Source organism: Plutella xylostella, chromosome 5 (assembly GCF_932276165.1).
Source record: "Plutella xylostella chromosome 5, ilPluXylo3.1, whole genome shotgun sequence".
Taxonomy (NCBI): domain Eukaryota; kingdom Metazoa; phylum Arthropoda; class Insecta; order Lepidoptera; family Plutellidae; genus Plutella; species Plutella xylostella.
In genome coordinates, this window is record NC_063985.1 from 9,364,661 (window position 1) to 9,391,019 (window position 26,359).

The 26,359-nt window shown below is 41.4% G+C and overlaps 2 protein-coding genes across 5 annotated transcripts in view; both read right to left on the reverse strand.

The window, feature by feature from the left end:
• Positions 1-10: 10 nt before the first annotated feature.
• LOC105398318 (probable hydroxyacid-oxoacid transhydrogenase, mitochondrial) lies at positions 11-7,114 on the reverse strand. Of its 2 annotated transcripts, none has more exons than XM_048632649.1 (9): positions 6,954-7,114; positions 6,690-6,768; positions 6,368-6,576; positions 3,856-4,052; positions 3,236-3,549; positions 2,785-2,966; positions 1,284-1,422; positions 704-835; positions 11-207 (listed from the first exon to the last, which is right to left on the reverse strand). In XM_048632649.1, exons 1-9 carry the CDS (start codon positions 7,004-7,006, stop codon positions 124-126), a joined length of 1,389 nt encoding a protein of 462 aa, XP_048488606.1. In that variant the 5' UTR covers positions 7,007-7,114; the 3' UTR covers positions 11-123. The 2 variants fall into 2 exon arrangements, with proteins under 2 accessions (XP_048488606.1, XP_037969011.2); XM_038113083.2 differs by lacking the exon at positions 1,284-1,422 and adding an exon at positions 2,196-2,334.
• Positions 7,115-7,910: 796 nt separating this feature from the next.
• Positions 7,911-26,359, reverse strand: part of LOC105398270 (arfGAP with SH3 domain, ANK repeat and PH domain-containing protein) — a 39,183-nt gene continuing 20,734 nt past the window's right edge. For 2 of the 3 annotated variants that reach the window (XM_048633105.1, XM_048633107.1), the window contains exons 4-18: positions 25,810-26,064; positions 21,156-21,404; positions 20,138-20,396; positions 19,433-19,542; positions 18,833-18,950; positions 17,638-17,860; positions 16,654-16,834; positions 15,713-15,994; positions 15,241-15,360; positions 14,702-14,843; positions 14,023-14,145; positions 12,784-12,902; positions 12,297-12,347; positions 11,095-11,289; positions 7,911-10,824 (exon numbers count right to left, since the gene is read on the reverse strand). In XM_048633105.1, the coding sequence (XP_048489062.1) occupies positions 10,624-10,824; positions 11,095-11,289; positions 12,297-12,347; positions 12,784-12,902; positions 14,023-14,145; positions 14,702-14,843; positions 15,241-15,360; positions 15,713-15,994; positions 16,654-16,834; positions 17,638-17,860; positions 18,833-18,950; positions 19,433-19,542; positions 20,138-20,396; positions 21,156-21,404; positions 25,810-26,064 (2,628 nt within the window). In that variant the 3' untranslated portion in view covers positions 7,911-10,623. The remainder of the gene's footprint in view (positions 10,825-11,094; positions 11,290-12,296; positions 12,348-12,783; positions 12,903-14,022; positions 14,146-14,701; positions 14,844-15,240; positions 15,361-15,712; positions 15,995-16,653; positions 16,835-17,637; positions 17,861-18,832; positions 18,951-19,432; positions 19,543-20,137; positions 20,397-21,155; positions 21,405-25,809; positions 26,065-26,359) is intronic. The other variant, XM_048633106.1, reaches the window with a different exon arrangement.

Here is a 26,359-nt window from a genome sequence, read left to right on the forward strand (position 1 = left end):
AAACTCCCAATCTAAAACTATTAATTTATTGTCAACAACATTCAACATTAGTAAAATTTCTAACAAGATAAAAATTATATAAAACATCACTTTTGCTTACTTGTCTACTGTTGATTAGATTGTTCAGTATACCGTCATGGAGTCCTCCAATATCCTGGACAAGTCTTCTTCCGACTGCGGCAGTGGCGACAGCGCGAGCAAGCGACCCTGATGGTGACATTCGTTGCACATTATAATATACACATTTATAAAATCTGCGATCGACCGGTGTAGCGCTTAGTGCTTTGACTAAAACAACGAAGACCCGAGTTCGACATTCGGCTAGTGCAAGATTAGTTAGTTTAGTCTCGGGTTTTAGGTGAATGTACCCGAATGGATAGCACTAGTAACGCCCCCAGGTATGATGAATTAATACAAATATGGGTGGAATTAATGCACCTTTACCTAGCCTGCAATCAGGACATGAGTACCATGCGTGAGTAGATTGAGAGAAAACCTATGTAGGTATAAATGTTTATACAACACAATATAAAATACATACATACAGTTTAAAGTTCAATAGGGGATCTCTAAGTGAAATCTCTTCTAGGCAATTTTTGTATGAATGGAATGACTCATGGAATACGTAAGAATATTATGTTGCATTTGAACCAGTATTGCGATTATATTTTACTTATTTATATTTACTAGATGGTGCACATACCTGCGGCAGCGCGCCCCTCACTAGCGCCGGTATATCCCCCCGCTCGTACCCCACCCCCGCCAGCCCGTCCGCGATCTGCATCTTGTCCATGTACTTGATGATGGTGTCGGCTAACACTGCGCCCGCGTCCGCCTGGGGATGTGGAAGGTATTGGTTAGCAGGTTTAAGAGAAACAATGACTTGTTTCTCTTAAACCTGCTAACCAATACCATATACTATGTAGGTATTGTTATCATTGTGTGGACCTGGCCCTCACATAGGCAACCCGTGAAAGTCATATACCTCAGACTAGCTTTCCCAAAGGCAGCTATGTCTTTCTACTAGCATCCAACTAGTTTCTTATCCTGCCTAAAGTCTAAGAGCATCCTATAGGTAGTTTACCCCAAATCTTATGGAATTCTGTACATTTTAGAGCTCTCTATAGTATAGGTACCTGTACACTTCAATTCCTAAGTTAGCTACTGTAGTTTCAGACAGAAGGCATTATGTATTGGCCCCCATGAATGTATAGGGTCATTAGGCGAGCAGTCATACATTCACAACTGTCACTGCCCCTATTTTGTTCAATAACAATCATCACCTGTTTCTTGTTGCTGACGTCGGCGCCGAGTATGGCGGCGGCCTCCAGGTGCTTGTCGGGGTCGCTGGCGCCGGTGTAGCGGAACACGCCCGGCGCCGTCAGCACCACCGACAGACCGTGCGGGATTATTGGCGACTCGCTACGGGTTTAGAGCAAGAGCACACGGTGCGTTATGGCGCCGCATCGCAGATTTCGCCGTGTCAGTGGGTACACGAGCGGTGCGGCGCCGCAACATTGTTATGCCGCAGCGGCGCCGTAGCAACATTGGACACCAGTGTCCTTCCTTGTGACGCAACACAACTGAGCGGTGCCGCTCCGACGTGGCTACGCAACGCATCGTGTGCTCTTTCCCTTAACGTGTAAATACGCAAACAACGGTCCCTATTTTGACAATAATATTCCGCGTCACCTGTTTCTTGTTGTTGACGTCGGCGCCGAGTATGGCGGCGGCCTCCAGGTGCTTGTCGGGGTCGCTGGCGCCGGTGTAGCGGAACACGCCCGGCGCCGTCAGCACCACCGATAGACCGTGCGGGATTATTGGTGAGTCGCTACGGAATTGAGGTGTAAATGCGCAAACAACGTGATCCGGATTCCGTGCTTCGGACAGCACGTTAAGCCGTGGGTCCCGGTTGCTGCTTCGGCAGCAGTCGTTAAGCCTAGTCAGAGGCCTTCGGGCAGCTTGAAAACATCTGACAGTCGGGTTGCCCACTTACCCGACAACTCTCTCAGCACAAGCTTGCTTGTGTTGGAGTCCACCAACCCGCACTAGGCCAGCGTGGTGGACTAGGCCTAAACCCTTCCTTCATTGGAAGGAGACCCGTGTCTTAGCAGTGATGACGTGATGGGTCGTGATGATGATGATGATGATGCGCAAACAACGTTCCCTATTTTGACAACACTATTCCGCCTCACCTGTTTCTTGTTGGCGACGTCGGCGCCGAGTATGGCGGCGGCCTCCAGGTGCTTGTCGGGGTCGCTGGCGCCGGTGTAGCGGAACACGCCCGGCGCCGTCAGCACCACCGACAGACCGTGCGGGATTATTGGGGAATCGCTGCGGGATTGAGACGTAAATGAGACACATAATACAAATATATTTGCTAAAGGCAGTTGATTAGTGGATAAGTAAATACAAGTAAATGTCTGTCAAAAATGCTATGTCAGTAGGCAAAGAATGCTAGATGCTGAATGAGGAAGGCCTGGCACAGTGTTGTGGAGCTCCTTGAAAGTGGCTTAGGTAGGGGACGATTATTATGGGGTGGTGCTGCTGCTGGTTACCAATAGATAAGACGAGTAAGATGAGAAAGGCTGTCCACAGAGTGTTGTGGCGCTCCTTGGGAGAGGTCTGTATCTACAGGGTGAAGTGGACTATTATTACCATAGAGCTGTAGTAACTTGATGAACAAGGCCAGGCCTGGGACAGAGTGTTGCGGCGGTCTATAAGAGTGGTATATATCCAGTATACAGTGGCATTACGAGCTGTCATTATGTGGTTAGTAGTTACCCATAATCCCCCGGCGTATAGTCCTTGACCAGCCCGGCTATGGGGTACGCCAGTCCGTGGCACAGATGCACGCCTGCGTTGCCGATGCCCACGCCGGCCATGGTGGCGGCGAGGTGCATGCCGCTGCGCGCGTCGATGTCGTCCGCGTTGTAGACTGAACGGGCGAAGTATTGGCGGAGCGTCTGAAAGGAGAATTGACTTCTTAACCCTTCGTGAGGTTTACGGACTGGCGACTGACGGGTTAAGAATCCCGCACGTTATGTCTGCGGCAGAGTGGCTAATATACGAGCATCTTTTACGCTGTGTACGGCATGCATCTTCCGTGCTTTCGTGGATGAAGGTAAAACCAGCCTTTGAGCCAGGGGGTTATTCAATACAAACTTTAGAGGAGGCTTTACAGGATTACTAAGACTATGTCAAAATGATCGTATCGAATTATCCATATCCATACCTGCAAGCAAAACCGTGCCCAAACATCTGAGATCGGATTGCTGCCTTGATACGACGGCCTGAGCGCGGGGTTGGCGGGTGCAGGCCCTCGCTCATTATACGGTATCGCCGTGAAGCTCTCCAACGCGTGACAGAATATATCAAAGCCGGCGAAGTTCGCGACCTTCTCCGGTAGAGACAGTGTGTGTAGGGGGTCGATGAGGGCGAGGATCGGTCGCAGTGCCGCGTGAGAGATCCCCGTCTTGGCGTGGATGGCTTCGTAGTCGAAGATGCTGACGCCGGTCGTCTCACTGCCCGTGCCGCTGGTTGTTGGTACTGTGGGGATAAACATAAGAAATATATGACATCATATAGAAATATTTGAAATCATAGCACACACGTGTTGAGAGATTTTAAGTTGCCAAACCAGTATATCTGTCCACGCATTTACACCATAACATAATCATCGGCAGGATCCACTTGTTGAAGATCATTGGCTTGAGACTTTGAAGAATGCCACATATGAATATGTGATAAGTAACTTTCAAATACAGCCCACACACACGTAGACACGCACGCCTAATAAAAGTCATAGTTTTTTCTACCTATCCAAAGTATGCACAAGGTACAAAACACACTAACTAGCGATCATAGGCTTCAGCTGCACCTCCACGGGCTTGCCCTTGCCCACGGGCGCGTTCACATAATCCAGGAACTCGGCAGCCGGGTCGCAGTAGTACAGGTTGGCGGCTTTACACGTGTCCATGACTGACCCCCCGCCAACCGCGAGGAAGCTGTCGAAACTGCCCGCCTTGGCGAACTTTATCGCCTCTTTGAAACTGAAAATTTGGACGAGTTTTTAGAATTTAGGTAGAAATGTGTACCTACGAGTACAATAGTACATTAAGAAAAACCGGCCAAGTGCGAGTCGGGCTCGCGCACAAAGGGTTCCGTAGCAGCAAATATATTAACCAAAATTACAGTTAAATCAACCTATCTCAAAAACTATAAGAGATACTTTGATCAAACCAAAAATCGTTGAAAGAGTTTATTAGCATGCATCACCTCTATTTTTTTTAGAATTTTATACCCCGTAGTTATAAAAATAGAGGGGGGGGGACATACTTTTTACGACTTTGAGAGCTGATATCTCAAAAACCGTTCACTTTAAGAAAAATGTTTTTTAGAAAACTTTATATCATTTTAAAAGACCTTTCCATTGATACCCCACACGGGTATGTACATCGAAAAAAAAAATTTCATCCCTCAGTTACATGTACCCCAATTCTTTTTTTTACTATTTAGTGTCATATTTTTGTAGCGGTTCATACAACACATATTCCCATCAAATTTCATCACTGTAGTACTTATAGTTTCCGAGTAAATCGGCTGTGACAGACGGACATGACGAAACTATAAGGGTTCCGTTTTTGCCATTTTGGCTACGGAACCCTAAAAAACTGAAATTTTTTGATAAAATACTACTTAATTAGGGTACAAAATGCATCTAGTGTGATGATGGATTCACAAGGTTCAATAAAATGTAAAGAGATTGTGAATATTTTGATGATTTAATACATAAAGTGATAGGTAATAGTAAAGTTCGTATACCTATGTAGAAGAAAAATACTTATTTTTTGTCTATCTACATTTGAATTTAGTAGGTATCATAAACTCATAAATATTAATTTAGTACCTACTAGTGATGTAACGAATGTGTGTTTTCGGACATTCGCGAATGCGAATGCGAATATCTGATATCGACATTCGCGAATGCGAATGCGAATATTCAGTTTGTGTTCAAATTTGACGTCATTTGTGTGGTTTGGTGGCAGTCTTGTACTGAACGAGGTACGTTCCGTTCTAGGCGCATTCCGAATCAGACTAGCCAATACATAGGCGCAGTTTTTTCTAAAAGTAGTTACACTTTAGTTAGCTCCGTTATTGTTACGTCACATTGCGACTGTGTGCGGTTTCTGAGGACGACTTACACGAAACATTTAAAAGTATTTAAATCTATGGCTGTCTTGCTATGACACTACAGGGTTGTTGGTAAGTGGCCCTGATCCTTTCGGGGGGTGATGGAGGGGGACATTTTCGGTCGGTTGGGCCCTGTAATGCATTATTATCCGAAACTTTCTAAGATATTTAGGGCCTTACCACAAAAACTTAGGCAGTATTTGACAGGTGTTTAGCGCTGTCAAACTACAAAAATAACTACAAGCCTACAAAATCTGCCAAATTTCGTTTTAAACAGTTTTTTGTGGTACTTAGTACAGTTACTATTTAAGTTTTTTTAAATTTTTTGACATAATTTTGAGCTTAAAAGCGAAAAAAAAACTAGCTATATTTGAAGGTTTCAGTTTATTAAGTGGTCACTTATGCAAAACAACTAAAAAAAAAATTAAAATATGGCTAGTTTATTTTGTTTTCGGTTTTAAGCATAACATTTTTACAAATAATTTAAAAAAAACTTAATATTAAATATCTTACAAATTAAGGTTAAGTTTCGGGTAATGCATTGTAGGGTTCGGTCGACTGGAGGTGTCTTCCTCTGTCGCCTCCTGAGGGAGTCGGGACTGCTTGCAAATAACCCTGTATACTGTCAAAATACGTTTAAGTCTTATGAAACTGTTAACTATAATATCTGAAGTTTCATTTCCCAAAGTAAATAAATAATACCAAATGATAAAGTAAGACTGGAAATGTGATTAAGAGGGTAACTTGTAATAAAAAGGTTAAAGACGAATGGATTTAGATTTTGTTAACCTATCATTATTTTCGAATAGTTTTTTTTAATAAGTACTGATATTCGCAAAACATTCGCACAAAATTTTGCGAATGCGAATATCCAAAAAAATGCGAATATTCGCGAATGCGAATGCGAATATTCGTTACATATTATCACTAGTACCTACCTACAATATTCCAGCTAGTTGTAAAATGGTGGTAATAAAATGATTGTTATCATGTTGAAATTAAGTTATATATCTAAACACTGAATTATGTACCTAGTGATAAAGTACCAATTACAAGCAAACTTGTGGGTATGCCATATGCCTGGATTTTAGACACACTAGAATGTCATAAGATTTTAAAAACTTTTAAAATATCCTTTCTCATGTTGTTTCTTGTATAAGACACCTAGATGTACCTGGAATCAGTGGGCTCCACTCGTACTTTATCGTAAACTTGGTAATTGACTCCATTTTTTGTGAGCGAGTTCAATACAGCTTTCACAGGGCTCAAATGGACGAGGTTAGAATCTGTCATCACACAGACATTCTTAGCACCCAGGTTCACAAGGTCCATGCCCACTTCTCGGGTCACACCGAGGCCATACCTCACTGTTGAACATTTTATCTGAAATAGGAAGTTATAAAAAATGATACAATAAAAATGCAAAAAAAAATCTAAGAAAGTAACTAGCAAAATCAAAATTCTGCCTGCAACTCGGGAATTATGTAGGTACTTACTTCGAAGGCATAGTCTTTAGTTGGTGTGACATCAGACACTTGGAAGTGTCCCCTGTGACTGTGAGCTGGACATCGGCAACTGAAATAAGTATTTCAGTATTTTTAACTAAATGAGCTTAATACTTGTTTTTGTTCATAGGGTTTCTTTCTATATTGGCCCTATAAATCTTTACAATAGAAAAACAACGTAGAACTTCGTCCCATATCCACGAACTTCAAAAGGGTGTTAGTAAACAGGTAGTTAGGTATAACTTTTATACATACGAAGCAACGTCGATTGTCCTTAACAAGTCAAAAACTCTTTTACGAGCAGCCATGGTGAACGTTTACCCAAATACAAGTATCACCACTGTGAAAATACGATTTGTTTCTTTCATTTGTTTTTATTATCGTGTTATCATTTTTCTTATCAAACATTTGACCTTGAATTTGACAGTTGACAAACACGAATTCGAGTTGGCGTCTGACAATGACAGGACGCCACAGACTAATCGTCATTATTATTCTGAGCAGTTAATTGACTCTATTAAGACATTATTTTTTTTCTTCTGAGATCCAATCCTCATATGCTGTATCTGATGATGAGCATAGTAACTTTCTGAATCCCAAGTCCCTACCAAGGCATACCATTGGATGTAATGCATTGTATATTATTATTTGACGGTCGAATGGCGTAGTGGTTAGTGGCCCTGACTGCTATGCCGAAGGTCCCGGGTTCGATTCCCGGCTGGGGCAGATATTTGTTTAAAGACAAATATTTGTACTCGGGTCCTGGGTGTTGATATTTATATTTAATATGTATCTATCTATGTATTTGTGTAGATATATCAGCTGTCCGATACCCATAACACAGGCTCTGCCTAGCTTGGGGTCGGATGGTCATGTGTGAAGATGTCCCCACATATTATTATATTCAACTATCTCAGACAGCCGGAGGGAGTATGTATACTACCGCTGTGTATTTACTTATTCTGCTTATAGACTTGTGTTAATTTTACTTTCACCCTGCAGATGGAGAGGGCTGAAACTTCTGCCACTTCTTCCCATATCATACTAAATCTATTTCGTATCTCAAAAAGGCTTTAGAATAATACATGCATAAGTGCACCGCCACTAATATAGTCAATGATCTCCACTTTGTATAAGTAGCTGATATCAACTAGACATGATTTTGCGTGAGCTCTCATCCATTTTAGAAGGAATAATGAAAACAACAAATTATAGACATCGAAGTGATGTATTAAAGGATCCATACATTACATTTCATTCACATAATACACAATAAAAAAAACGATTCGCCTACAACTCTTTAAAACACTACAATTTATAATGAAAACCTCTTATACTCTATTAGCATCATTTGGTTACACTGATAGGCTAAAATGGCATTAAAATACAACATCACAATAAGATTTTAATATATTAAATACGTAAATAAATCTGATATCCATATATCCAATCCGTCTAAAAGTACACACGTAAGACTCCTTTGGGTTTTACACAGTACTTTCTATATAACACTCTATATAAATTACAGATTTTCACAATCTACACCCTACGCTACTAAAGGATTCTATTTACATTTTAAGAGGATAAGTAATAAAATAACACACTGTTTAGTAGGACTTATTCTTTAGGGCCATATCAAACTTAAAGAAAGCTTTTTGAAAGTTAATGGTTGTGACCATAATGTTTATTAAATGGGATTTCATATTTGAGATAATACTGTTAAAATATAAGATACTAAAGTAAAGGCATCTCATATAGATATATTAAAATAAACTATACGTATCGCAACGCTTTTGTGGTGTAATATTTTACAGGCGAAAGTTTGCTACAATAGCTCTACATAGGTATTTCCAAAACCAAAAAATAAAATAAGTAAGTACCTACGACTACAAACCAAGTTTAATACATGGATTGTCATATGAGGGTATTAATACTAATTATATGGCATCGCACAATATTATAAGGTAACTTGTAAGGTAATTCCTAAGAAACAAGCCAACACAATATACAAAAAAACTTGGGAATGTTGAATAAATCTACATTTTCGTCATCGTAAATCTTTTAAAACTATACCTACTAAAAGGCTTTTTAGGGCATGTTAATGCTAAATGACAGCAAATACAACGTCTATTCAAATCAATACATTGATTAATATAACATTACTTAAACTTGAGCAAATATGAGCCTAGACCTTCGAAATATACTACAATAATTTTAAAATGGTTAGACACAGGGCCAACAAAACTCTATACATGATTACTCTTGACCATTAATCATCGGTCCTCATTTATAATTTTTGGATCACCAATGAGGCAAGGGCACATAAACAGACCACTACGTTTCTATATTTTGCACACTAGCTATGTGTATCAGGTATGAATGTAGGTCATTTAACATGAATAGAATATTTCTTTAGATGCACCAACAGTCTAAGACACTGAACTCACAATTCTGACTACTGAGAACAAACAGCCTACGAACAACAACTGGTCCAAGGTAATTGGTTAAGAGAGCATGAGGCTACGGGGATGAACCCCACAGAGCGACTCTATACGCTCGTAATTATGAATATTGATATTCGAACCACAAGATATCACATAAGTACACCACACTAATATCCCGATAGTAAGCCCGATTAGAGAAATATTACTTTATATGAAGTTTTTGGCAATTTTATCTGAGCTATCATTATATTATTATAATGATTCTACTATAACAATCTTTCTAAGAACATTTATTTGTAAGTGAGATCTGTACTCTGTATTGAAATGTTGAGTCCCAAAAGTTTATAAATATTGAACTACATACAGTTACAATTATTATTTAATTACGAAGAAACATATCTTATCCAACCCATCCAAAAACAATTCAGTCCAAGATAATATATTTTCATACGCATCTATATATTTACATTCATATTAGTTTGAGAACACTTTAGTACAGCTAACCTATACGTACCACATGCAGTTGGTATAAAACGATTGTGTCAAAGCCGTTCAAATAATCAAAGTAGTTTATAAAATCCGTTCGGGACGGTGTTTCGATATAAACACAGTTTTTGGTGTTCCAGATTCCGCTTTCTAGTTACTTACATACAATTTACTTTTAGATTAGGTCAACAAATCTAGAGCTAACAGAAATTTACATAATTTTATAATACAATCTATCGCCGTCTATATGATTTTAGCATGAATTAATTTTGACATTATAACACGCAACACGCACGACATGAAACAGTATAATAAATATGATATCCAAAAGTAGGAATGGTAAAATATTTATGAGTATTAAAATTCCTGTATAAAAACAATTGTAGCTATACCAAAAGTTTGTTATATATCCTCATTTTTAAAAGAACATATACACTGATTGATATCCAAGTTTAGAGCATAAACGACTGTAGAACTTTTGATATTTAGGCTAGTATAGGCCATCTGATTTAACAAGAGTAAGCTTTAAAATTTGATTTTTGAACAATGAATGATTCAACAAGAAACTGTTGTATAACTTGTGGATACAAAACCAAATTCTACAATAAATAAGCTCAAATGCAGCACATGAGTCAATTTGTTTTGTCACAGCATACGATACATACTTTGGTTAGATTTAATGAACGTTTCAATCACGTTACTCACCTACTACAAAAACAAATATTAAACAGTTATCTGTTCTACAAAGTACCTTAGTAGTCACAAACTAAAATTAGTTACAGAAACAGTAACAAGTATTGATGAACACAGGAAAATCAGACTCAAAGCGGGAGAGCCAAGTCAGCCTCAATATTCCTTATTCAGTCATCCACAACACCACACGGCAACGATCATTCAAAACAGTTGAATGTTACAAGGAGGTCCTAGTTCTACGAACAGTCTAACAGGCTACTGGCCTACGACGGAGCGGACAATATAGCGCTGTCTCTCTCTGGCTAGTCCGGCAGCATGTGCACGAAGGAGACGGGGAACATGCCGCGGCGCGCGGTGCCCTCGACTTGCCCCTCCATCCAGTTGTCGTCCTCGGTTCGTTCGTTCACCACCACGATGATCTCGCCCTCGGTGAAGGATAGCTCGTCCTCGTTGTCTGCCTGGCAGTCGTAGAGGGCTCGACATCGACGCGTGTTGGCTCCGACCTGGAGGAAAATAATTTTAGATGTTTAGATGACATGGTCTAATGATGCAATGTTAGTCGTCTAACTCTCACATTGAATGCATCATGCAGCATTTTAAAAGGCTTTCATTGATATGAATTTTAGATAAAAAGTGGACGCTTTTTAATTTACAAGTATTAAGTTAGATACACACTAGTTTATGCAAACAAGTGATTGGGCGGCCAAAGAAACTATGTAGGTATGCACAATACATCATTTAACCATTCCAAATAGCTATAAAATGTCACTAACCATAGTAATAGAGGCAGACGGCGACCGCGAGTGCACACTGGAAGTGTCAGAGATGTCCAGAGAGCGACTGTCGCTGTGTCGCGACCGCTCCCGAGACCGCTCGCTCTCGTACGACAGTGCCGAGTGCAGCCGACTGTCCTCGAGCACGTCCGACATATCGCATAGCTCCAACGACGAGTCTTGACTAGAACATTCCTGGAAATATTGGTAATAGGTTAGTAAAGGACTGGATTTATTGGGGAAAGATTAAGCGATTGCTGACTGCACCAGTAGTTGAATTATTTTACAGTTTTTGGAACGTCAACGTAGTATTGTACTTAATGCAAATGAATCGAATATAAGTGTTTTTTTGGTGCAAGCAGCAACTAGTAGGTCCATGACGGAAGAATCTATTCAGCATATTATACACTAGTAAGACAAGATTTTCCTAAGCAAAGCTAGACTTCAAATTAACTAAGTAACTTGTAAGTGTTACTAATATTATTGATAAAGAAGTAGGCGCTTTTAAAATAATAAGTATTGTGAAAAATATGGTATAAAATTAAATAAGCTCTGAAGCCTTTTGCCTAAAGCCTAGATTGACTATGCTAGTAATGTTGTAATATGATAAGTCCCTTATTAAATAATTAACACCCGCTTAGTTTTTAAACACATGCAATTATTTAAAAAAACACTATCAATTAATAATACAATCAAAAACCTTTGTTTGTTAATGCCAAGCATTTTATGGTTGTTTTATAGTATTTACTAAAGTGAATAAAAACTAAATAACCTGGGTATAATTAAGTGGATTATGGAAGGGCATGCATTGGAATATTAGGTACATACTAATATAACATAATACGTAGTATAAATACATAAAATAAGTGCCTAATTGGTTTTTAAATAAAAATAAGGACATTCAAGGCATGTGGGACTGTAGGCACTGTGACTAATATGCCAAGAGATGATGCCGAATTAATATTCATTTTACAACCAAATATTACCGATAAAATTTGAATTTCTCTTGACAAGTTCATAGGAATATCTTGACGGGATAATCAGCTTTAAGGTCTCCAAATAAAGCTTTAAATCAAATGTCAAGATAGCCAAAACGGATTCAAGGGTGTTTGTTAGGTAGGAATTTTAAAACAAAAATCAGGGCGTAAAAGTAACAAGGGTAAGCGAGTAAGTACACTATTCCTGTCTCATTCGAGCGTTACCCGTCTCAGTCTTGCTTTCACAGCCTTTTCCAGGTGCAATCTATTTTTTTTCTGAAGCAAAAATAAGTTTATTTGTACTAATGGTTAACCTATGTTAATGTTAATCTGTTTTTACTAAAGTTAGTAGGTCAACATTTTTATAACAGGTACCTACCTGATTTAAAATAAAGCTACATACATTGGTGGCTTTAGAAAAAATATGTTTTAGTTATATATGATTCATTGAGATTGTTAATGAACGATGTTATGTAAGAAAATATGTATGATTTCATTGATTACACTATTTAACAAAAACACTATACTAACACATTGGGTTGAATGGCAATATACTCGTAATAATAATATGATGTAAGATTCTCCTCTAGAATGAGTACCTACGATGTAATAAATTAAACTTCAGTATAAAGGTTCCTAAACAGAATTCTTGTTCAGAACCGAAACTTCGATTTTATTTAATTCAATATTTAAACAGCCAATCACAACGTACCTTTCTCGGGGGCGGCGTGGGTTCGTCCCTGTGATTGGCGGCTCCGTTGTGGAGGGGCGTGGCGGGCGCGGGCGGCGGCGTCGGCGGCGGCTGCTGTGGCCGGTGCTTCACTATAGTGCCTGCGGATATGGAGTACAATTGTTTAATTATTTATTGCATGAACGAATGACAAAGACGTGTTTTTTACATAGGTACTCGTACATAAGAATAGAAGCTAAAATGTGAATCAATAGCTAAAAGTATAATAGTATCCAAATTGAACTGATGTTAACTAACAAAACAGTTCGTGTATAATCCCCGTAGAACGCATTTCTTACTTCCACGATATAGCCATATCCTTCGATCATATCGAAGGCCATAGGGGCCGTCCATTAATCACGTGAGGTCGTTTTTCTCATTTTTTGACCCCCCCCTCCCCCTGGTGATATTTGGTGAGGTTTGGGACCGACCCCCCCTCCCCCCCCTGGATCACGTGTATTTTTTTGGAAGTCTATATAAAGGCAATTTATGACTAGAAAAAATAATAGGTCATACTACAAATCGTTAATTTTATTGCGCCGTCTAAAATATCGGTTCAGAAATACCAAATTTTTGACAAAAAATTAATACACGTGATGTCTAACGAGAACCCCCCCTCCCCCATCGTGATGTTTCGTGAGGTTTTCAGTACCCCCTCCCCCCCCCCCCCCTTTGAGCCTCACGTGATTAATGGACGGCCCCATACCATATAACTACCAACAATATAACTACCAAGGATGACACATTCCAAAACATCTCTTTAACCTAGCCTCTACAGGGTAATAACAAAAAGGGTATACTAAGCCGAAAACTACGTCAGCATGTTATATCTAAGCCCGAAAATGAAATCACAATGAAAAAATTCGGGCTCGACAGGTTTTGGCTTCGTATACCGTTTTTGCAAAATCCTGAGCCTCTAATACGGGCTTTGCTATTTTTAAAAACTAAAAAAGTTTACGTTTTCTCCTGTTATCCGCATATATTATCTGTCAAAAGTTTCCTGATAGTTTCCGCTAGAGGCGCCACTTAGTATGCGAGAAAAACGTAAACTTTTATAGTTTTCGCCAAACTTTCAAACCTGTACTAGACCCTCTGTATAGTTGTATATCTAAGACAGAAAATGAAATCAGATTGTCAAAATTCGCGATCGACAGGTTTTGGCTTAGTAAACCCTTTTTGCATAGTTACAGAAAGTCTGTCTGTAATGTCTTCATCACTAACCGTATAGTCCTCTAGCGCTCTCGGCGGAGGGCGAGGGGGTGGAGCGCGGGTGCGGCGGGGGGTGCGGCAGGGTCCCGGCAGGGGGCAGCGGCGCCGCACGCTTTTTGAGGCTGCCGATGTTGTCTGGTGAAGAGATGATTTTAGATTAGGTAGGTGGAATAATATAGTTTGATGCCCGTTATGGCTATCTAAGTTTGCAAGAGACCACAGTGTGGTTTGACCAGTGCCACATATTATTTGAGTGGTATCGTGTCTTGGCATTGCCGTGTATAGGTAGAGATACTAGACTTAATACATAGCGCCAATTCACCTTTGTGCTTCTAGAAGCGCAGTGTATTACTTGAATGTAGAATGTATACTACTCTTTGAACTGAATTGATCGCGCATAGCACACACCAATAGACACGCGAGATTTTAACGTATTGCGCCCTCGTCTGTGAGGCCAGACGAGTGTAATTTTGTGAGTTGCATATTCTGATGCGCGGGGACGAGGGGGGAGGGAGGAAGTTACTGCACATACTGAGCTGGAGCCTTTTTGACGCTCTGGACACCAACCTGTTCAGTTATTGTTTGTTTTGTATTATTTTCTGTATTTTTTATGTTTCTGTCAGTGTGTGAAATAAATGTTTCTTTATCTTCTGAGCATTATTAGCAGACACGTGTATTCATAGTGACTCACAGGCGTGTGGTTTGTGCGGGTGCGCGGCGTCGCAGGTGGCGGCTCGCGAGCGCGGCGCGGGCGACTCGGCGCGCCGCTCGCTGAAGTACGACGGGGGGCGCGACCGCGGGCACTTCTTCTCAGGGGTCACGCTGCCGTTTTGCTGTGGAGAAGGAGCTAATTACGGGACCGTCCTGAGCTGGGTGTATCTTATCTTTGATGTGTAACATTGTGCGGGGTGTGTGAATAGATGGCAACATAACAGTTCTTTACATATTATGGAGTCTATCTCTAAACGTAGTGCTTAAATTATCTCTGTCTATCTTCTGAAGACTGCTAGATGTCTATTGACTAAATTATATTTGTAGGATACTAACGTAAGTTTATCACTACTGTTGTTGTCGTAGGTTTATCTCTCCTATCCTTCGCTAACATCAACCCCATTCTTCAACAATTAGTTCACAGCTTCCGTCCTATCAGACATGCAATGCTATCATTAGTTGAATCACTAATTGCAAAAGGGACACATTTAGATTAAGATTCAGTTGTTGACAACGTACCCGCTCGTCGATGACGGTGTCGTCGTCGGAGAAGTCCGTGGAGCCGTCGTCGTGCGACAGGTTCCAGTCGATGTTGATGTTCTCGAACACGCTCTTCTCTCGCTTGTCATTGCTGAGTAACTGGAAAGACGAGCACTCACATTAGATATCTCGTAATTGAAAGATTTTTTGTTAATAAAACAAGATAGAAACAGCCAAGAAACAGCATAACCGGGAACATGGCTACTCTTGCGTATTTTTTAATTGTGGAATACAAACGCAAAACATATGATTCTGGAATAACGGTATTTTTATCCATATAGCAGGGACCGTTCGAAGATTTTTATATGAATTATCCAAAGTAGCAAATTATAGCTGTATTACTTATCACTTTATGCTTACAATTCCACTTGCGCAACACCTCTTATACTCTACAGAATCTACAATATAAAAATTCTTATATTCTACAGAATCTTCAAGCACGCGAACTCACCAACTCCTCACACGCATGATGCCCCATATGCCTAGCAAGCGCCAGTGCAGTCTTCCCACTCGCATCCTTGGCACTAACATCAGCCCCAGCCTTCAGTAACAACTTCATGGCCTCCGTCCTATCAGTCGCCGCGCAGAGATGCAAAGCCGTTAGACCTTGGTTCGTGGGTTTGTCTAGGAGCTGGGGACCGCCGTTTTGGACTAGAAAATCGACTATGTGTAGGCAGGAGCCGTCGCCCAGCTCCCGGGTTATGGCAAGGTGGAGTGCTGTCTCTTCGCAGTCCTGTTGGGTGATAATAAGTTTTATGTTGTATTGATTCTGTTTTTTTGGTGCAAATAAAGAGGATTGTATTGTATTGTATAATAATAATTATAGCATGGTCAAAAAAGACGTCGGATAAAGGGGTTGAATCACGTATGGTAAAAAATACAGCAGTAATGATTTGATCCTGTAACCTGGAGCTCTCTCATTCCGGACTACTTGTTGTAGCCAACTAAACAATAAACGATATAGATAAAATCCGTATCCTAGGCGATTATTGGGTCACTATGAGGTATTGACTACTAGTGGTGCACTAGTATTGTACTAGTGGTGTACTAGTGTGTACTCACGGAGCCGGGCAGCGGCGCGCACAGGTCGGCGCCCTCGGCGGTGGCCTGCAGCAGGTTCTGCAAGTGCGCGTTGTTGCTAGTGTACTAGTGGTGTACTAGTGTGTACTCACGGAGCCGGGCAGCGGCGCGCACAGGTCGGCGCCCTCGGCGGTGGCCTGCAGCAGGTTCTGCAGGTGCGCGTTGTTGCTAGTGTACTAGTGGTGTACTAGTGTGTACTCACGGAGCCGGGCAGCGGCGCGCACAGGTCGGCGCCCTCGGCGGTGGCCTGCAGCAGGTTCTGCAAGTGCGCGTTGTTGCTAGTGTACTAGTGGTGTACTAGTGTGTACTCACGGAGCCGGGCAGCGGCGCGCACAGGTCGGCGCCCTCGGCGGTGGCCTGCAGCAGGTTCTGCAGGTGCGCGTTGTTGACGGCGTGCTCCACCTCCGACAGCCGCTCCCCCGCGTCCCGGCACGTGCGCGACACCCACGCGCGGTACACGTACTTCTCGCGGATGAAGCGGAGACGCTCTTCCCTGCGGAATAGAAAAGGAAGCATTATTAAAAGTTCAAGTGGTATTTTAGCATTCATGAGACTCTCTTCATTTGGGTCACAAGCCCAAGTGAACCAAGCCGGCCCAGCGTCATGACTGTAATGGATGCCACTAATGGCACTGGTCTGTTGACGTCGATGCGCGTACAATCAATCACAGCGCCGTATTTATCGCGAATCGCGATATAGTGACCTTAATCTACGTCGATAAAGAACCCGTGTAGCTATTCAGGGCTTTGGTTTAACATACATTGCGTCGCTTTATATAGCTCTGCACTTTCTAGACCTATAGAAACTGACATGGTACTTTGCGGAGTCAGCTTATCCTGCTCGTTAAGCTCATGCTCCATGACTTCGTTGAAGAGCGCGTTGCCCATGTGCCGCGCCACCAGCAGCTGCGAGGTGGACAGCCGGTCCAGCGTCAGCGACTGGATGCGAGAGACGAGCACGCAATATGGATGCCACTATTAGCAGTCCCCGCTACATTGGTTTATTATTGACGTCGTTAAATGCGTTAGACCAATTAGCAATGCCGTATTTATCACGAACCGCGATATAGTGACATATATTTACGTCGATAAAGAACCCGTGTAGCTATACAGGGCTCTGATTTAACATCAATGCATCGACAAACGCGTTACATCAATCACAGCGCCGAATTATCGCGAATCGCGATATAGTGACCTTTATCTACGTCGATAACGAACTCGTGCATCTAAAAAGCGCTCTGGTTTTAACATCAATAGCCTCGCTCTACACATTTAAGACCTATATGTAGACACTCACATGGTACTTTGAGGCGTCAGCTTGTCTTGTTCATTGAGCTCGTGCTCCATGACCTCGTTGAAGAGCGCGTTGCCCATGTGCCGCGCCACCAGCAGCTGCGAGGTGGACAGCCGGTCCAGCGTCAGCGACTGGATGCGCGACACGTGCACGCCGAGCTCGCGGTGGCTGCCCGAACACTCGATGCAGACGATGATGCCGAAGTTTGTGGACAGCCAGGTGGGGTCTGTGCATAGAGGGGTTACATTAGTATTTGTTATACTGTGGATATCCAGGTGGGGTCTGTAGATTGACGGGATACATTCTGGTCGGGTCTGCGAGTGGTAGAGGGATTTTATTGGTCACATGTTATAGGTACAGCTTCAGTTTTTGTGGTGTAAGTGGAGCAGGGATATGTCAAACACATTTGTTTAAAGTGTTGATTATGAAATATGAGTACCTGAAAGTCTGGGGAATGATATTGATATCCCATAAATAAGAACATAGTTTTGTGAGACGATTAGAGTTTAAATTAATTACTTATGAGTACTCTATGGATTTGGCAAACATTAAACCATGCGCTTCATTATAGTATATTTTTACTAATGGACCTCAGTCACGCAATTAATCCAATATTAGACAACGACATGATACGTACACATTTTATAAGTAATTGCATTACTTTCGACATTACTTTTTTACAGTTTACACGCAAAAGTCACATTAGTCGGTCTCGTAAAGCCATGGTTCAACCCACATTGGTATTCACGGTCACCGATACAAGGTCGATAGAGTTGATTTTAGGTTTTATGTACAACTATTACTACAGTGAGGTATCAATAAACACGCTAAGAAACCGCAACTCTTAGCTATTATTAAAATAGTTTTATGTCTAGACTGAGGCTAATCAAATAAGTAGCAGTAGAAGATCATAAATAAGTATTTGAATTCATTATGAAACATATTTAGATAATTTACAATAACTGGGCATCAGAAAATTGTCTCCAAGTTGGCACCGGATTATAAAATGTGATGGTCATAAATCTGGGGATAGCAACGTATTTCGAATGAATATTGAATTTAATTTGCTAACTCCTGCTTGTTTTGGTCCTTTTCCAGTGCGTGAAATATTTCATCGAGACCTTTAACCTCCGATGAGGCGTACGTAGATATGAAAGAATCCTTTAGCTCTGAAAGAATCCTGTGAGCTCGGCCTTACCATTGGTGGAGCCGCAGTCGCAGCACACCTGGTTGCCGGGCATGGCGCGCACGGCGCGGATGATGGCGCGCTGCAGCTCCAGCAGCGAGTGCCCGCTGTCGCTGTTGCTTTCACCCGCCTATGGAGAATAGTGGAGATGTTAAATGAATGATAATTTACTGGTCGTATCAGTCACTTTAAAAAGAAAATTTAAGGGGAGGGGTGTGGGTTGGGGTTACAAAGAAGGGGTCTATCTAAGCTAACTATTATTCGTGATGACGATCGGGGAACAGCGCAAAATAAAAGAAATATTCTTCAGGCACCTCGTCACGATGTTTGTGATAATCTAAGAGTTTTTAATTTGACACAAACGGTTGGAAAAACTCACGTAAAAGAGCTTCAACGGCTTTGAAAATTAGATCGCTTTTAATGTTATTTTGGCAACAACGTATTAGTGTATTGTAGGTATCCAGGTATTTGTGTAGTGTATACCTGTTGGTGGAAGGCCCGCATGAGCGCGCCCTCCTTGCAGTTGACGAGCACGGAGGTCCAGGCGCGCTGCTCGCCTCGTCCTCCGCTTGGAAGTGGTACGTACGTGACTAGTGCATGTGTAGTGTATACCTGTTGGTGGAAGGCCCGCATGAGCGCGCCCTCCTTGCAGTTGACTAGCACGGAGGTCCAGGCGCGCTGCTCGCCCTCATCCTCGGCTTGGAAATGGTATGTTCGGTTATCTGTAAGGGAAAGTGAGGTTTAATGTTTGTGTTAAAGTCATGGTTGCTAACCGAAGACACAGTTAACCAACACTCCAGTCATCATTATTCCTTTACAAACCCAAAAAGTAAATTAATGCGTAACAATTCGTTTTATATCTAAGAAAGATAATTCAAATACTCATAATGGACTTCCTAAGTTTTCGTATAAAAGTTTACCAATCTAAGTTTTACAATAAATTAAATTGGATAAAGTTTAATCACCTCATTAGGTACCCATTGAGAAAAATAACGAAACTTGGAATTTGTTTATTAGACGTCCTTCACAACAAAAGACAGTACCTATCTAAGTGACCGTTGTTGGCTGTGGATGAGGATTACCGAGGTCAGAGGGTTGTGGCTCTTCTTGTTAGAGACCTACGTGAAGCAGTCAACGATTACGAGCTGATGATGACGATGAACCTTTGTTGTATAACATCCGTTTTTGGCCGAAGTAATTTAGGCAACTTTATGTCATCCAGCCCAAAACTTTTATTTCATTCCAAATTTGCAAGCGTTGGAAAATCTCTACAGAAAAAGAGTACCTATTTTCGCGACAAATGCAGCCAATACTCACATGAGACTAGATCGAACGCCCTCTTATCCTCGCTGGCCACTTTAATCTGACACGTGAGCAGGTTCACCCGGGCCGGGGGTTTATTCTCGTCCGCGTGGAATATGTCCAGGAACCCTTCAGCCGCCACCCGACAGCGTCGCTTCTGCCAGACTCTACGGACTTTGCCTTCGGACTTCTTGAGCAGGTAGCCACTGCGTGATGAGCCATGCTGCTTGTCGCCTTGCAGTTGGTGCAGAGAATAGCCCCCCACTGACGCACCCTGATGAGAGAAATATAATGTAATCAGAGGGAAGAACGCATGAAAAGCACTCGTGTCCTAGTTTCAAAACATCACGTATTGTTGGCATAGCTGAATACATAAAAACATGTTTTATTGTTGAATGATGTTAGTATTTTTAGCAGAGACCTATTTGGGATTGTTATGTGTATTATATGAATAGGGTGAGCTGGAAAAACGACATCGTTAAATACCGATTACTGCGATTTATGTCACAGATGGCAGATGTGGCGTGCGGCTAAAGCGATCTTGTTTACTTCCGCGGCGCAATTTATAAATTTTACTAGTGCCTACTTACTATCATGGTATGTTAGCTAACTCGTAGAAATTTTCCTGCAAGAATTTTCCATTGAAATTCCAAGGCATGGCGCCGGACGCGAATAAAATTAAAACCTATGGTTAGTAATGTCTCATTTAGTTCATCATATTTATAAAACTTTCTGCAATATCTAGACACTATCTTTTATCCTAGAAAAGTATCAAGGGCAAGCCAATCCACTAATTCATATTAAACCAGCCGAAACTCTTCAATATACTGAGTGCAATTTGTTGTGAGAATGAGGGCAGGCTACAAGCGGTTCTGAGCTAGGTAGTCCACCTGCGATTTACCAACTTAACAACCTGGCTCATTATATTTTATTCTTATATTCTAGAACCCAGCACAAGAAAGAGCGTAGGTAGGTTTGGTATATAAGGAGTGGATTACCTTATATACCAAAGCTCTTATTCCCATGTAATTACCTGGTCCTTATCCCCGGGCGTGGCGGCGCGCAGCATGCTCCGGAGGTCCACCAGGCGGCGGCGCTCCTCGTCCTGCTGCTGCCGGATCTTCTGCAGCTGCACGTTGAGGTTGGCCACGTACACGCCGAAGTGCTCGATGGTCTTCAGCCCGTCCTGGAAATAGTTGGTCTGCGCGTGGTAGTACTCCACTAGGTGTTGGAGTAGCTCGATGCCCTTCTTTGTTTTTATCTCGTTGAACTTTATCAGGTACTGGAAAGACACGATTGTGGTGTTAAATTCGCACATGTAGACGGCGCGGCGCGTGGGTAATAATAAGCGGGTCGAGTCGTGTCGCGATCCACGAGCGGCCGCGCACTGAGGAAATACAAATACAAGCTCTCTCTCGTGTCCTTCCGCGGACGTGATGACGCACGCCCACGAGTCCCGATTTATCTGCACCGCTGTTGTGCAATAATAAACTTATGCGCGACCTTGCACAACTTTCTTGGCGATCGGCCGACTATTGTTAGACGGTGTTATTATAAGCGGCTTATCAGATCTGGCAATAAACGGAATTCGATTTTATGGTTATTCGATACGACCGTGAAACCGCAAGTTAGAGTAAGCTCTAAGTGAAACTCGATCGGTGACGATGCTCGTTCTACCGAGCGAGGTAGGAAAGTTTGTTGGCAAACTCTCGGACGTATATTTTCATTTTCATATGGGTGTCTATTCCAGACTTGCGATTAAGTAAGCACGATTGTAACCACTCATGTCATGAGAAATCCATTAGATTTAATGGAAGTCTATTTATAATAGGAGACGCAATTATAATCCCGTGATTGCTGAAATATAGTAACATGCTTCAATGAGCACAAGGCTTCTTTGTAACTTTAACGATATGGAAGATTGATTGGACTATAATGACTTACTTTATGTTATAATAAAATTCCAATCCGGGCTGCACGTACTCTACACTCTTTCATTTAGGTAATTTAGTATATATTTTTTATATTATCGACATTGAGTTGTGTTATCGGTTATAGTATGCTAAACAATTTAAACGAGCTTAAAGTTCTCAATCAAGTCGAAATTATCTCGAATAGAAGATTCGAATCTTTCAGAAGCTCATCAATTCAATATTTTTCCACGCCGAAATTTCAGGAACCATCCAACTCTAGGGGTCAACCATCTGTGGTTATCCCGACATCTCGCAAGAGGCACGTGTAGCAGTTCACACGTAATTCGGAGCGGGCGCGAGGGCGGTGCGGCCAGCAAGGTCGGCCGTCGACCCGCGAGCCGACATTGTACCCGCTTGCACCGTGCTAGAGCCAAATACACCACCAAGGAACCACGGGAACATAAAATATTAGGAGCGTACTTAAAAGTTTCACTACCGTTCCTTCTACGATAGGCTCAACTCGCAAGTCTCGCAAATAGCAATACAAAATTGTATAGGTATCAAGATACCAAAAGTAGGTTATAAGTGTGATAAAGATAACTCTACATCGCAATTTACTATACGTCATAATAATGGTACGAAACGAATCATGCCGCTATGGCCTAGAGACGTCCGAGACAAAAGACAGGTGTGCCAGCTAGTCAGCTGCGCGCACGCACGCCGCCCGCGGCCGACTCATGTGCATCTCTCCGTCAGGAAGTGCCGAGAGAGCAACGAACCACGGCGAGGAACAAAGGTTACAGGTGGGCGACTTGGACTTTCGAGAATGACGCTTTTTGAAGCAATAATGGCGTTTGCTAGAGAGTTAACAGTTGAGAATGCGGAGAATTTGTCGTCTCGTTATGTTATTACGAGGTGTCTTAAACTATATAAACTATACTTACTTCAACATTTATCTATCTGATTCCAGTTGCGTGTCAGATTTACTGATAACGTAATAATATTCGAACCCTACATTTCCACGACAATATAGGAATAAATAGCCATAAAGTTGCGTAAGGCGGCCGTGAACTCCAGACTGCAATGCCATTTGGCACGGCCCTTACACTGAAGATAATGCCAACAGACGTTTGACTTTGGCGTGCTTGAGTGCCAGTATGGTATATATTTCGCAAGCCCTTGTTCATAAACTAGCCAGTTAAAACATTCATTGGCTTTGGCAATTTTCTAGTAGCTTTTTAGCAGCATTCAAATTGAAATGTCATGATAGAAACAGCAGAGAAAATTAAAATATCAATTTGCCCGATCGACGCCGATTGCCACAAAGCAACAATGCCATCGCGAAACGAAAAACCATTTAATGTTGATGTCACAGCCAGATAAAATACACTTTATTGGAAACTAACAGTCGGGGGACAAAGGATTTTAATACAGCGAAACATAACGGGGCTTAGAGCGTTGGCACAGTGCCAGGGCGAGGTCACTTCACATACATTATCAAAATATCTAACTGTGAGACCGGTGTCAACTAGGCAGTTGTCTAGCATTAACCTACTCGTATTTTCAGTTGACCACAGCCTTTGTGTGGTAATGGCAAACTACTTATCATAATGTCAGGAGCACGCACATAGATCTTCATTGGACTGTAACGTTCAGGGATAATTACGGAAACAAATGGGCTAATTACGGAAATTTCAGTTTCAGGTCCATCGCTGGAAATGGTTCACCGAATTTATGTTTTGCAATGTTCGCATTTCCTTTCTAGTTAGGAATAGCTGCTATGCGATAAATGTAATTTAGAGTTATCAAAATGAGTCAAGCATTGTTATAATTATAACAATAAAATCTGTAGTTCATAATTCATAAACATCATTATAAGTATTTATATTGATCAGATCTTCAAAACACAAGCCACAAATAAACTGGTAGATATAAATAAACATCAGAGCCTCAATGGAACAGATCCTTCAATGAATGTCGGAGTGGTAATAATAATTTGTAATTCAGATACATTTATACTAAATTAGGGCGGTCGTTCACTCGCTCTCGAGAGTCTCGAGTTATGTCAATAATTGCCTTGAGTTCCTCGAACTTCCGAGTTACCTTACTGTTGAGACTTGTGACTGAAGTACCAGTACCAGTGCAGTAGCACTCAATCACTGATAATGATAAGTGATATCAATGCGTATTTACATAAGATTGAAACGAATCGTTGATATTTGCTTTTATGCCCAACCACTTAATTAGCAAGACCTAGTCCATAAACAATTAAATCCCTTAAAAATTCTTGGAACAGACGACTATGTATTCCTTGCTCTTGGCCGATATAACTTCTTCTGCATCAACCAATCAAAGCAAAGGAGGTAGATTTATGTTCTCCCGAGAGGCTAGGTAGTTAATCAGTCTGTTGAGTTATTTAGCTAGAGTTATAAAGGCTGGACGGCACAACAGGTTATGCCTTGCAGCTACGAGCAGTGCTGGTTCGAAGATATTAATTATTACTGGTCGAGGTGAAATGGCGCACATGGCAGCCGGTAGTGCCGGTGAAATGTTATTGATGCCTGAGAGTTGAGCAACCAAATAGTCAGCAAGAGTTGTTAGGCTATAGTCATCCACGAAACACAAAGATGTTCGGGTTTATGTGATTCAGTTGCAAACACGGCTTCATTTCAATGTGAACTCAATACGTGTAAGTATTCTTAATTTATAAGCAATTGAACACTGGATTACTGGATTGGGATTAGTGTAATCCAATTGAACCGCAACCCCCTTAGCAAACATAATCCTTTGATCTAATTCCAAGTGACACTTATCACGACAATTATATCAGTAGATTCAGTAGGTATAGGTATCACCGTTTGATCGTATGAGAAAATAACGCCATAAAAAGTTGACTGCACTAACTTCCTTTATTTACCTACTCATTATAAAATTCTACTTCATAAATCACAGGATAGTTGTATGGTATGCATGGCCCATGTTGTATTAGTACGCACTACGCAACAATTAATAAGTTAACAGTCCAATTTTCTGTTCCATGCTGAGAATAACATGCGTAGAGTCATTAATTAGACCAATGTTAACTACGCGAATCGAATTTTAAATTAAAAGGGGTGTTAATAAACTACTAATATAAGGTGGCTACATGGTTCATGGTTACTGTATTAAAAATATCAATACATACAGCATATAATACCTACAGTATACATACAGTGAAGCCACTTGACATGCGTTTACAAAGTATAATAAAATAACGGTAAGGGTTACTTCACTTTAATAGTATTTACTAACAGACATAAAAACTTTTAAGTGGCTCACTGGCTCTGTTTACGCCTAAAATAACTTTGTTACATTTCTTGTGATACTGAGATTGAGGATGCTTGTATGGTCATTTACCACGCCTTGTTTAGCTGTTTATTACTTCTGGTAGTCAATCGATTGGTTCTCAATGCCTGTTTCCATCAAATCAATGGGATGTTATTAGACACTTTTGATTTCACACTTTGTATCGGATTGGTTTTATTATATTCACACGGGCCATTTCTTTTCTTGATATTTTTAAACGAGAATTCAAATAAAGCACTTTGTTTTGTATCGGATTGGTTTTATTATATTCACACGGGCCATTTCTTTTCTTGATATTTTTAAACGAGAATTCAAATAAAGCACTTTGTTTTGTAAATACAAGAGGCACTTATATCGTTACATAAACCAAACTTTCCGTTACCCTCGACCGCCTAACCAGCCAAAACAAATACGCAGTCAGTCAGTTACCTCACACATCTGCAACTGGAACAGTCTCCGTTCCTTCTCCATTTCGTCGGCTATCTCGGCCGGCGTGACCTCTGTCCTGATGAGGCCAGCCTCCTTGGCCTGGGACTTCTTCTCCTTCTCTATCTTCAGGTACTTGGAGTCGTAGTCCTTGGAGGCCTTGTCGAAGGGCCGCTTGAGGTCGCCCTTGACGCCGCGCAGGTCGCCCTTGAGCAGGCTGTCCACTGGGAACATCACTATGTTGTTCACGTTCTGCATCTGTTGGCAATAATTCGTTATGTATATTATAATATATAAAGCTATATTATTATATACAGGTAGCGGCCTGACAAGGAAGGTAAGGCGAGAGTGTTGTTGCGCTCTTTGGACGTGGCCTATGCGCAGATGTATAGCATGGACGATTATGGACTGATGATGATGTAATAAAAATCTCGGCACTTTTATGTTGCTTTTATTGTATATTTTATTACATGTGTGGCTACTTGATATTTCAAGTAACGTATAACAGATGAATTTAGACCGAAAGTTCAACATGAGTTGGGGAGCAACCCAC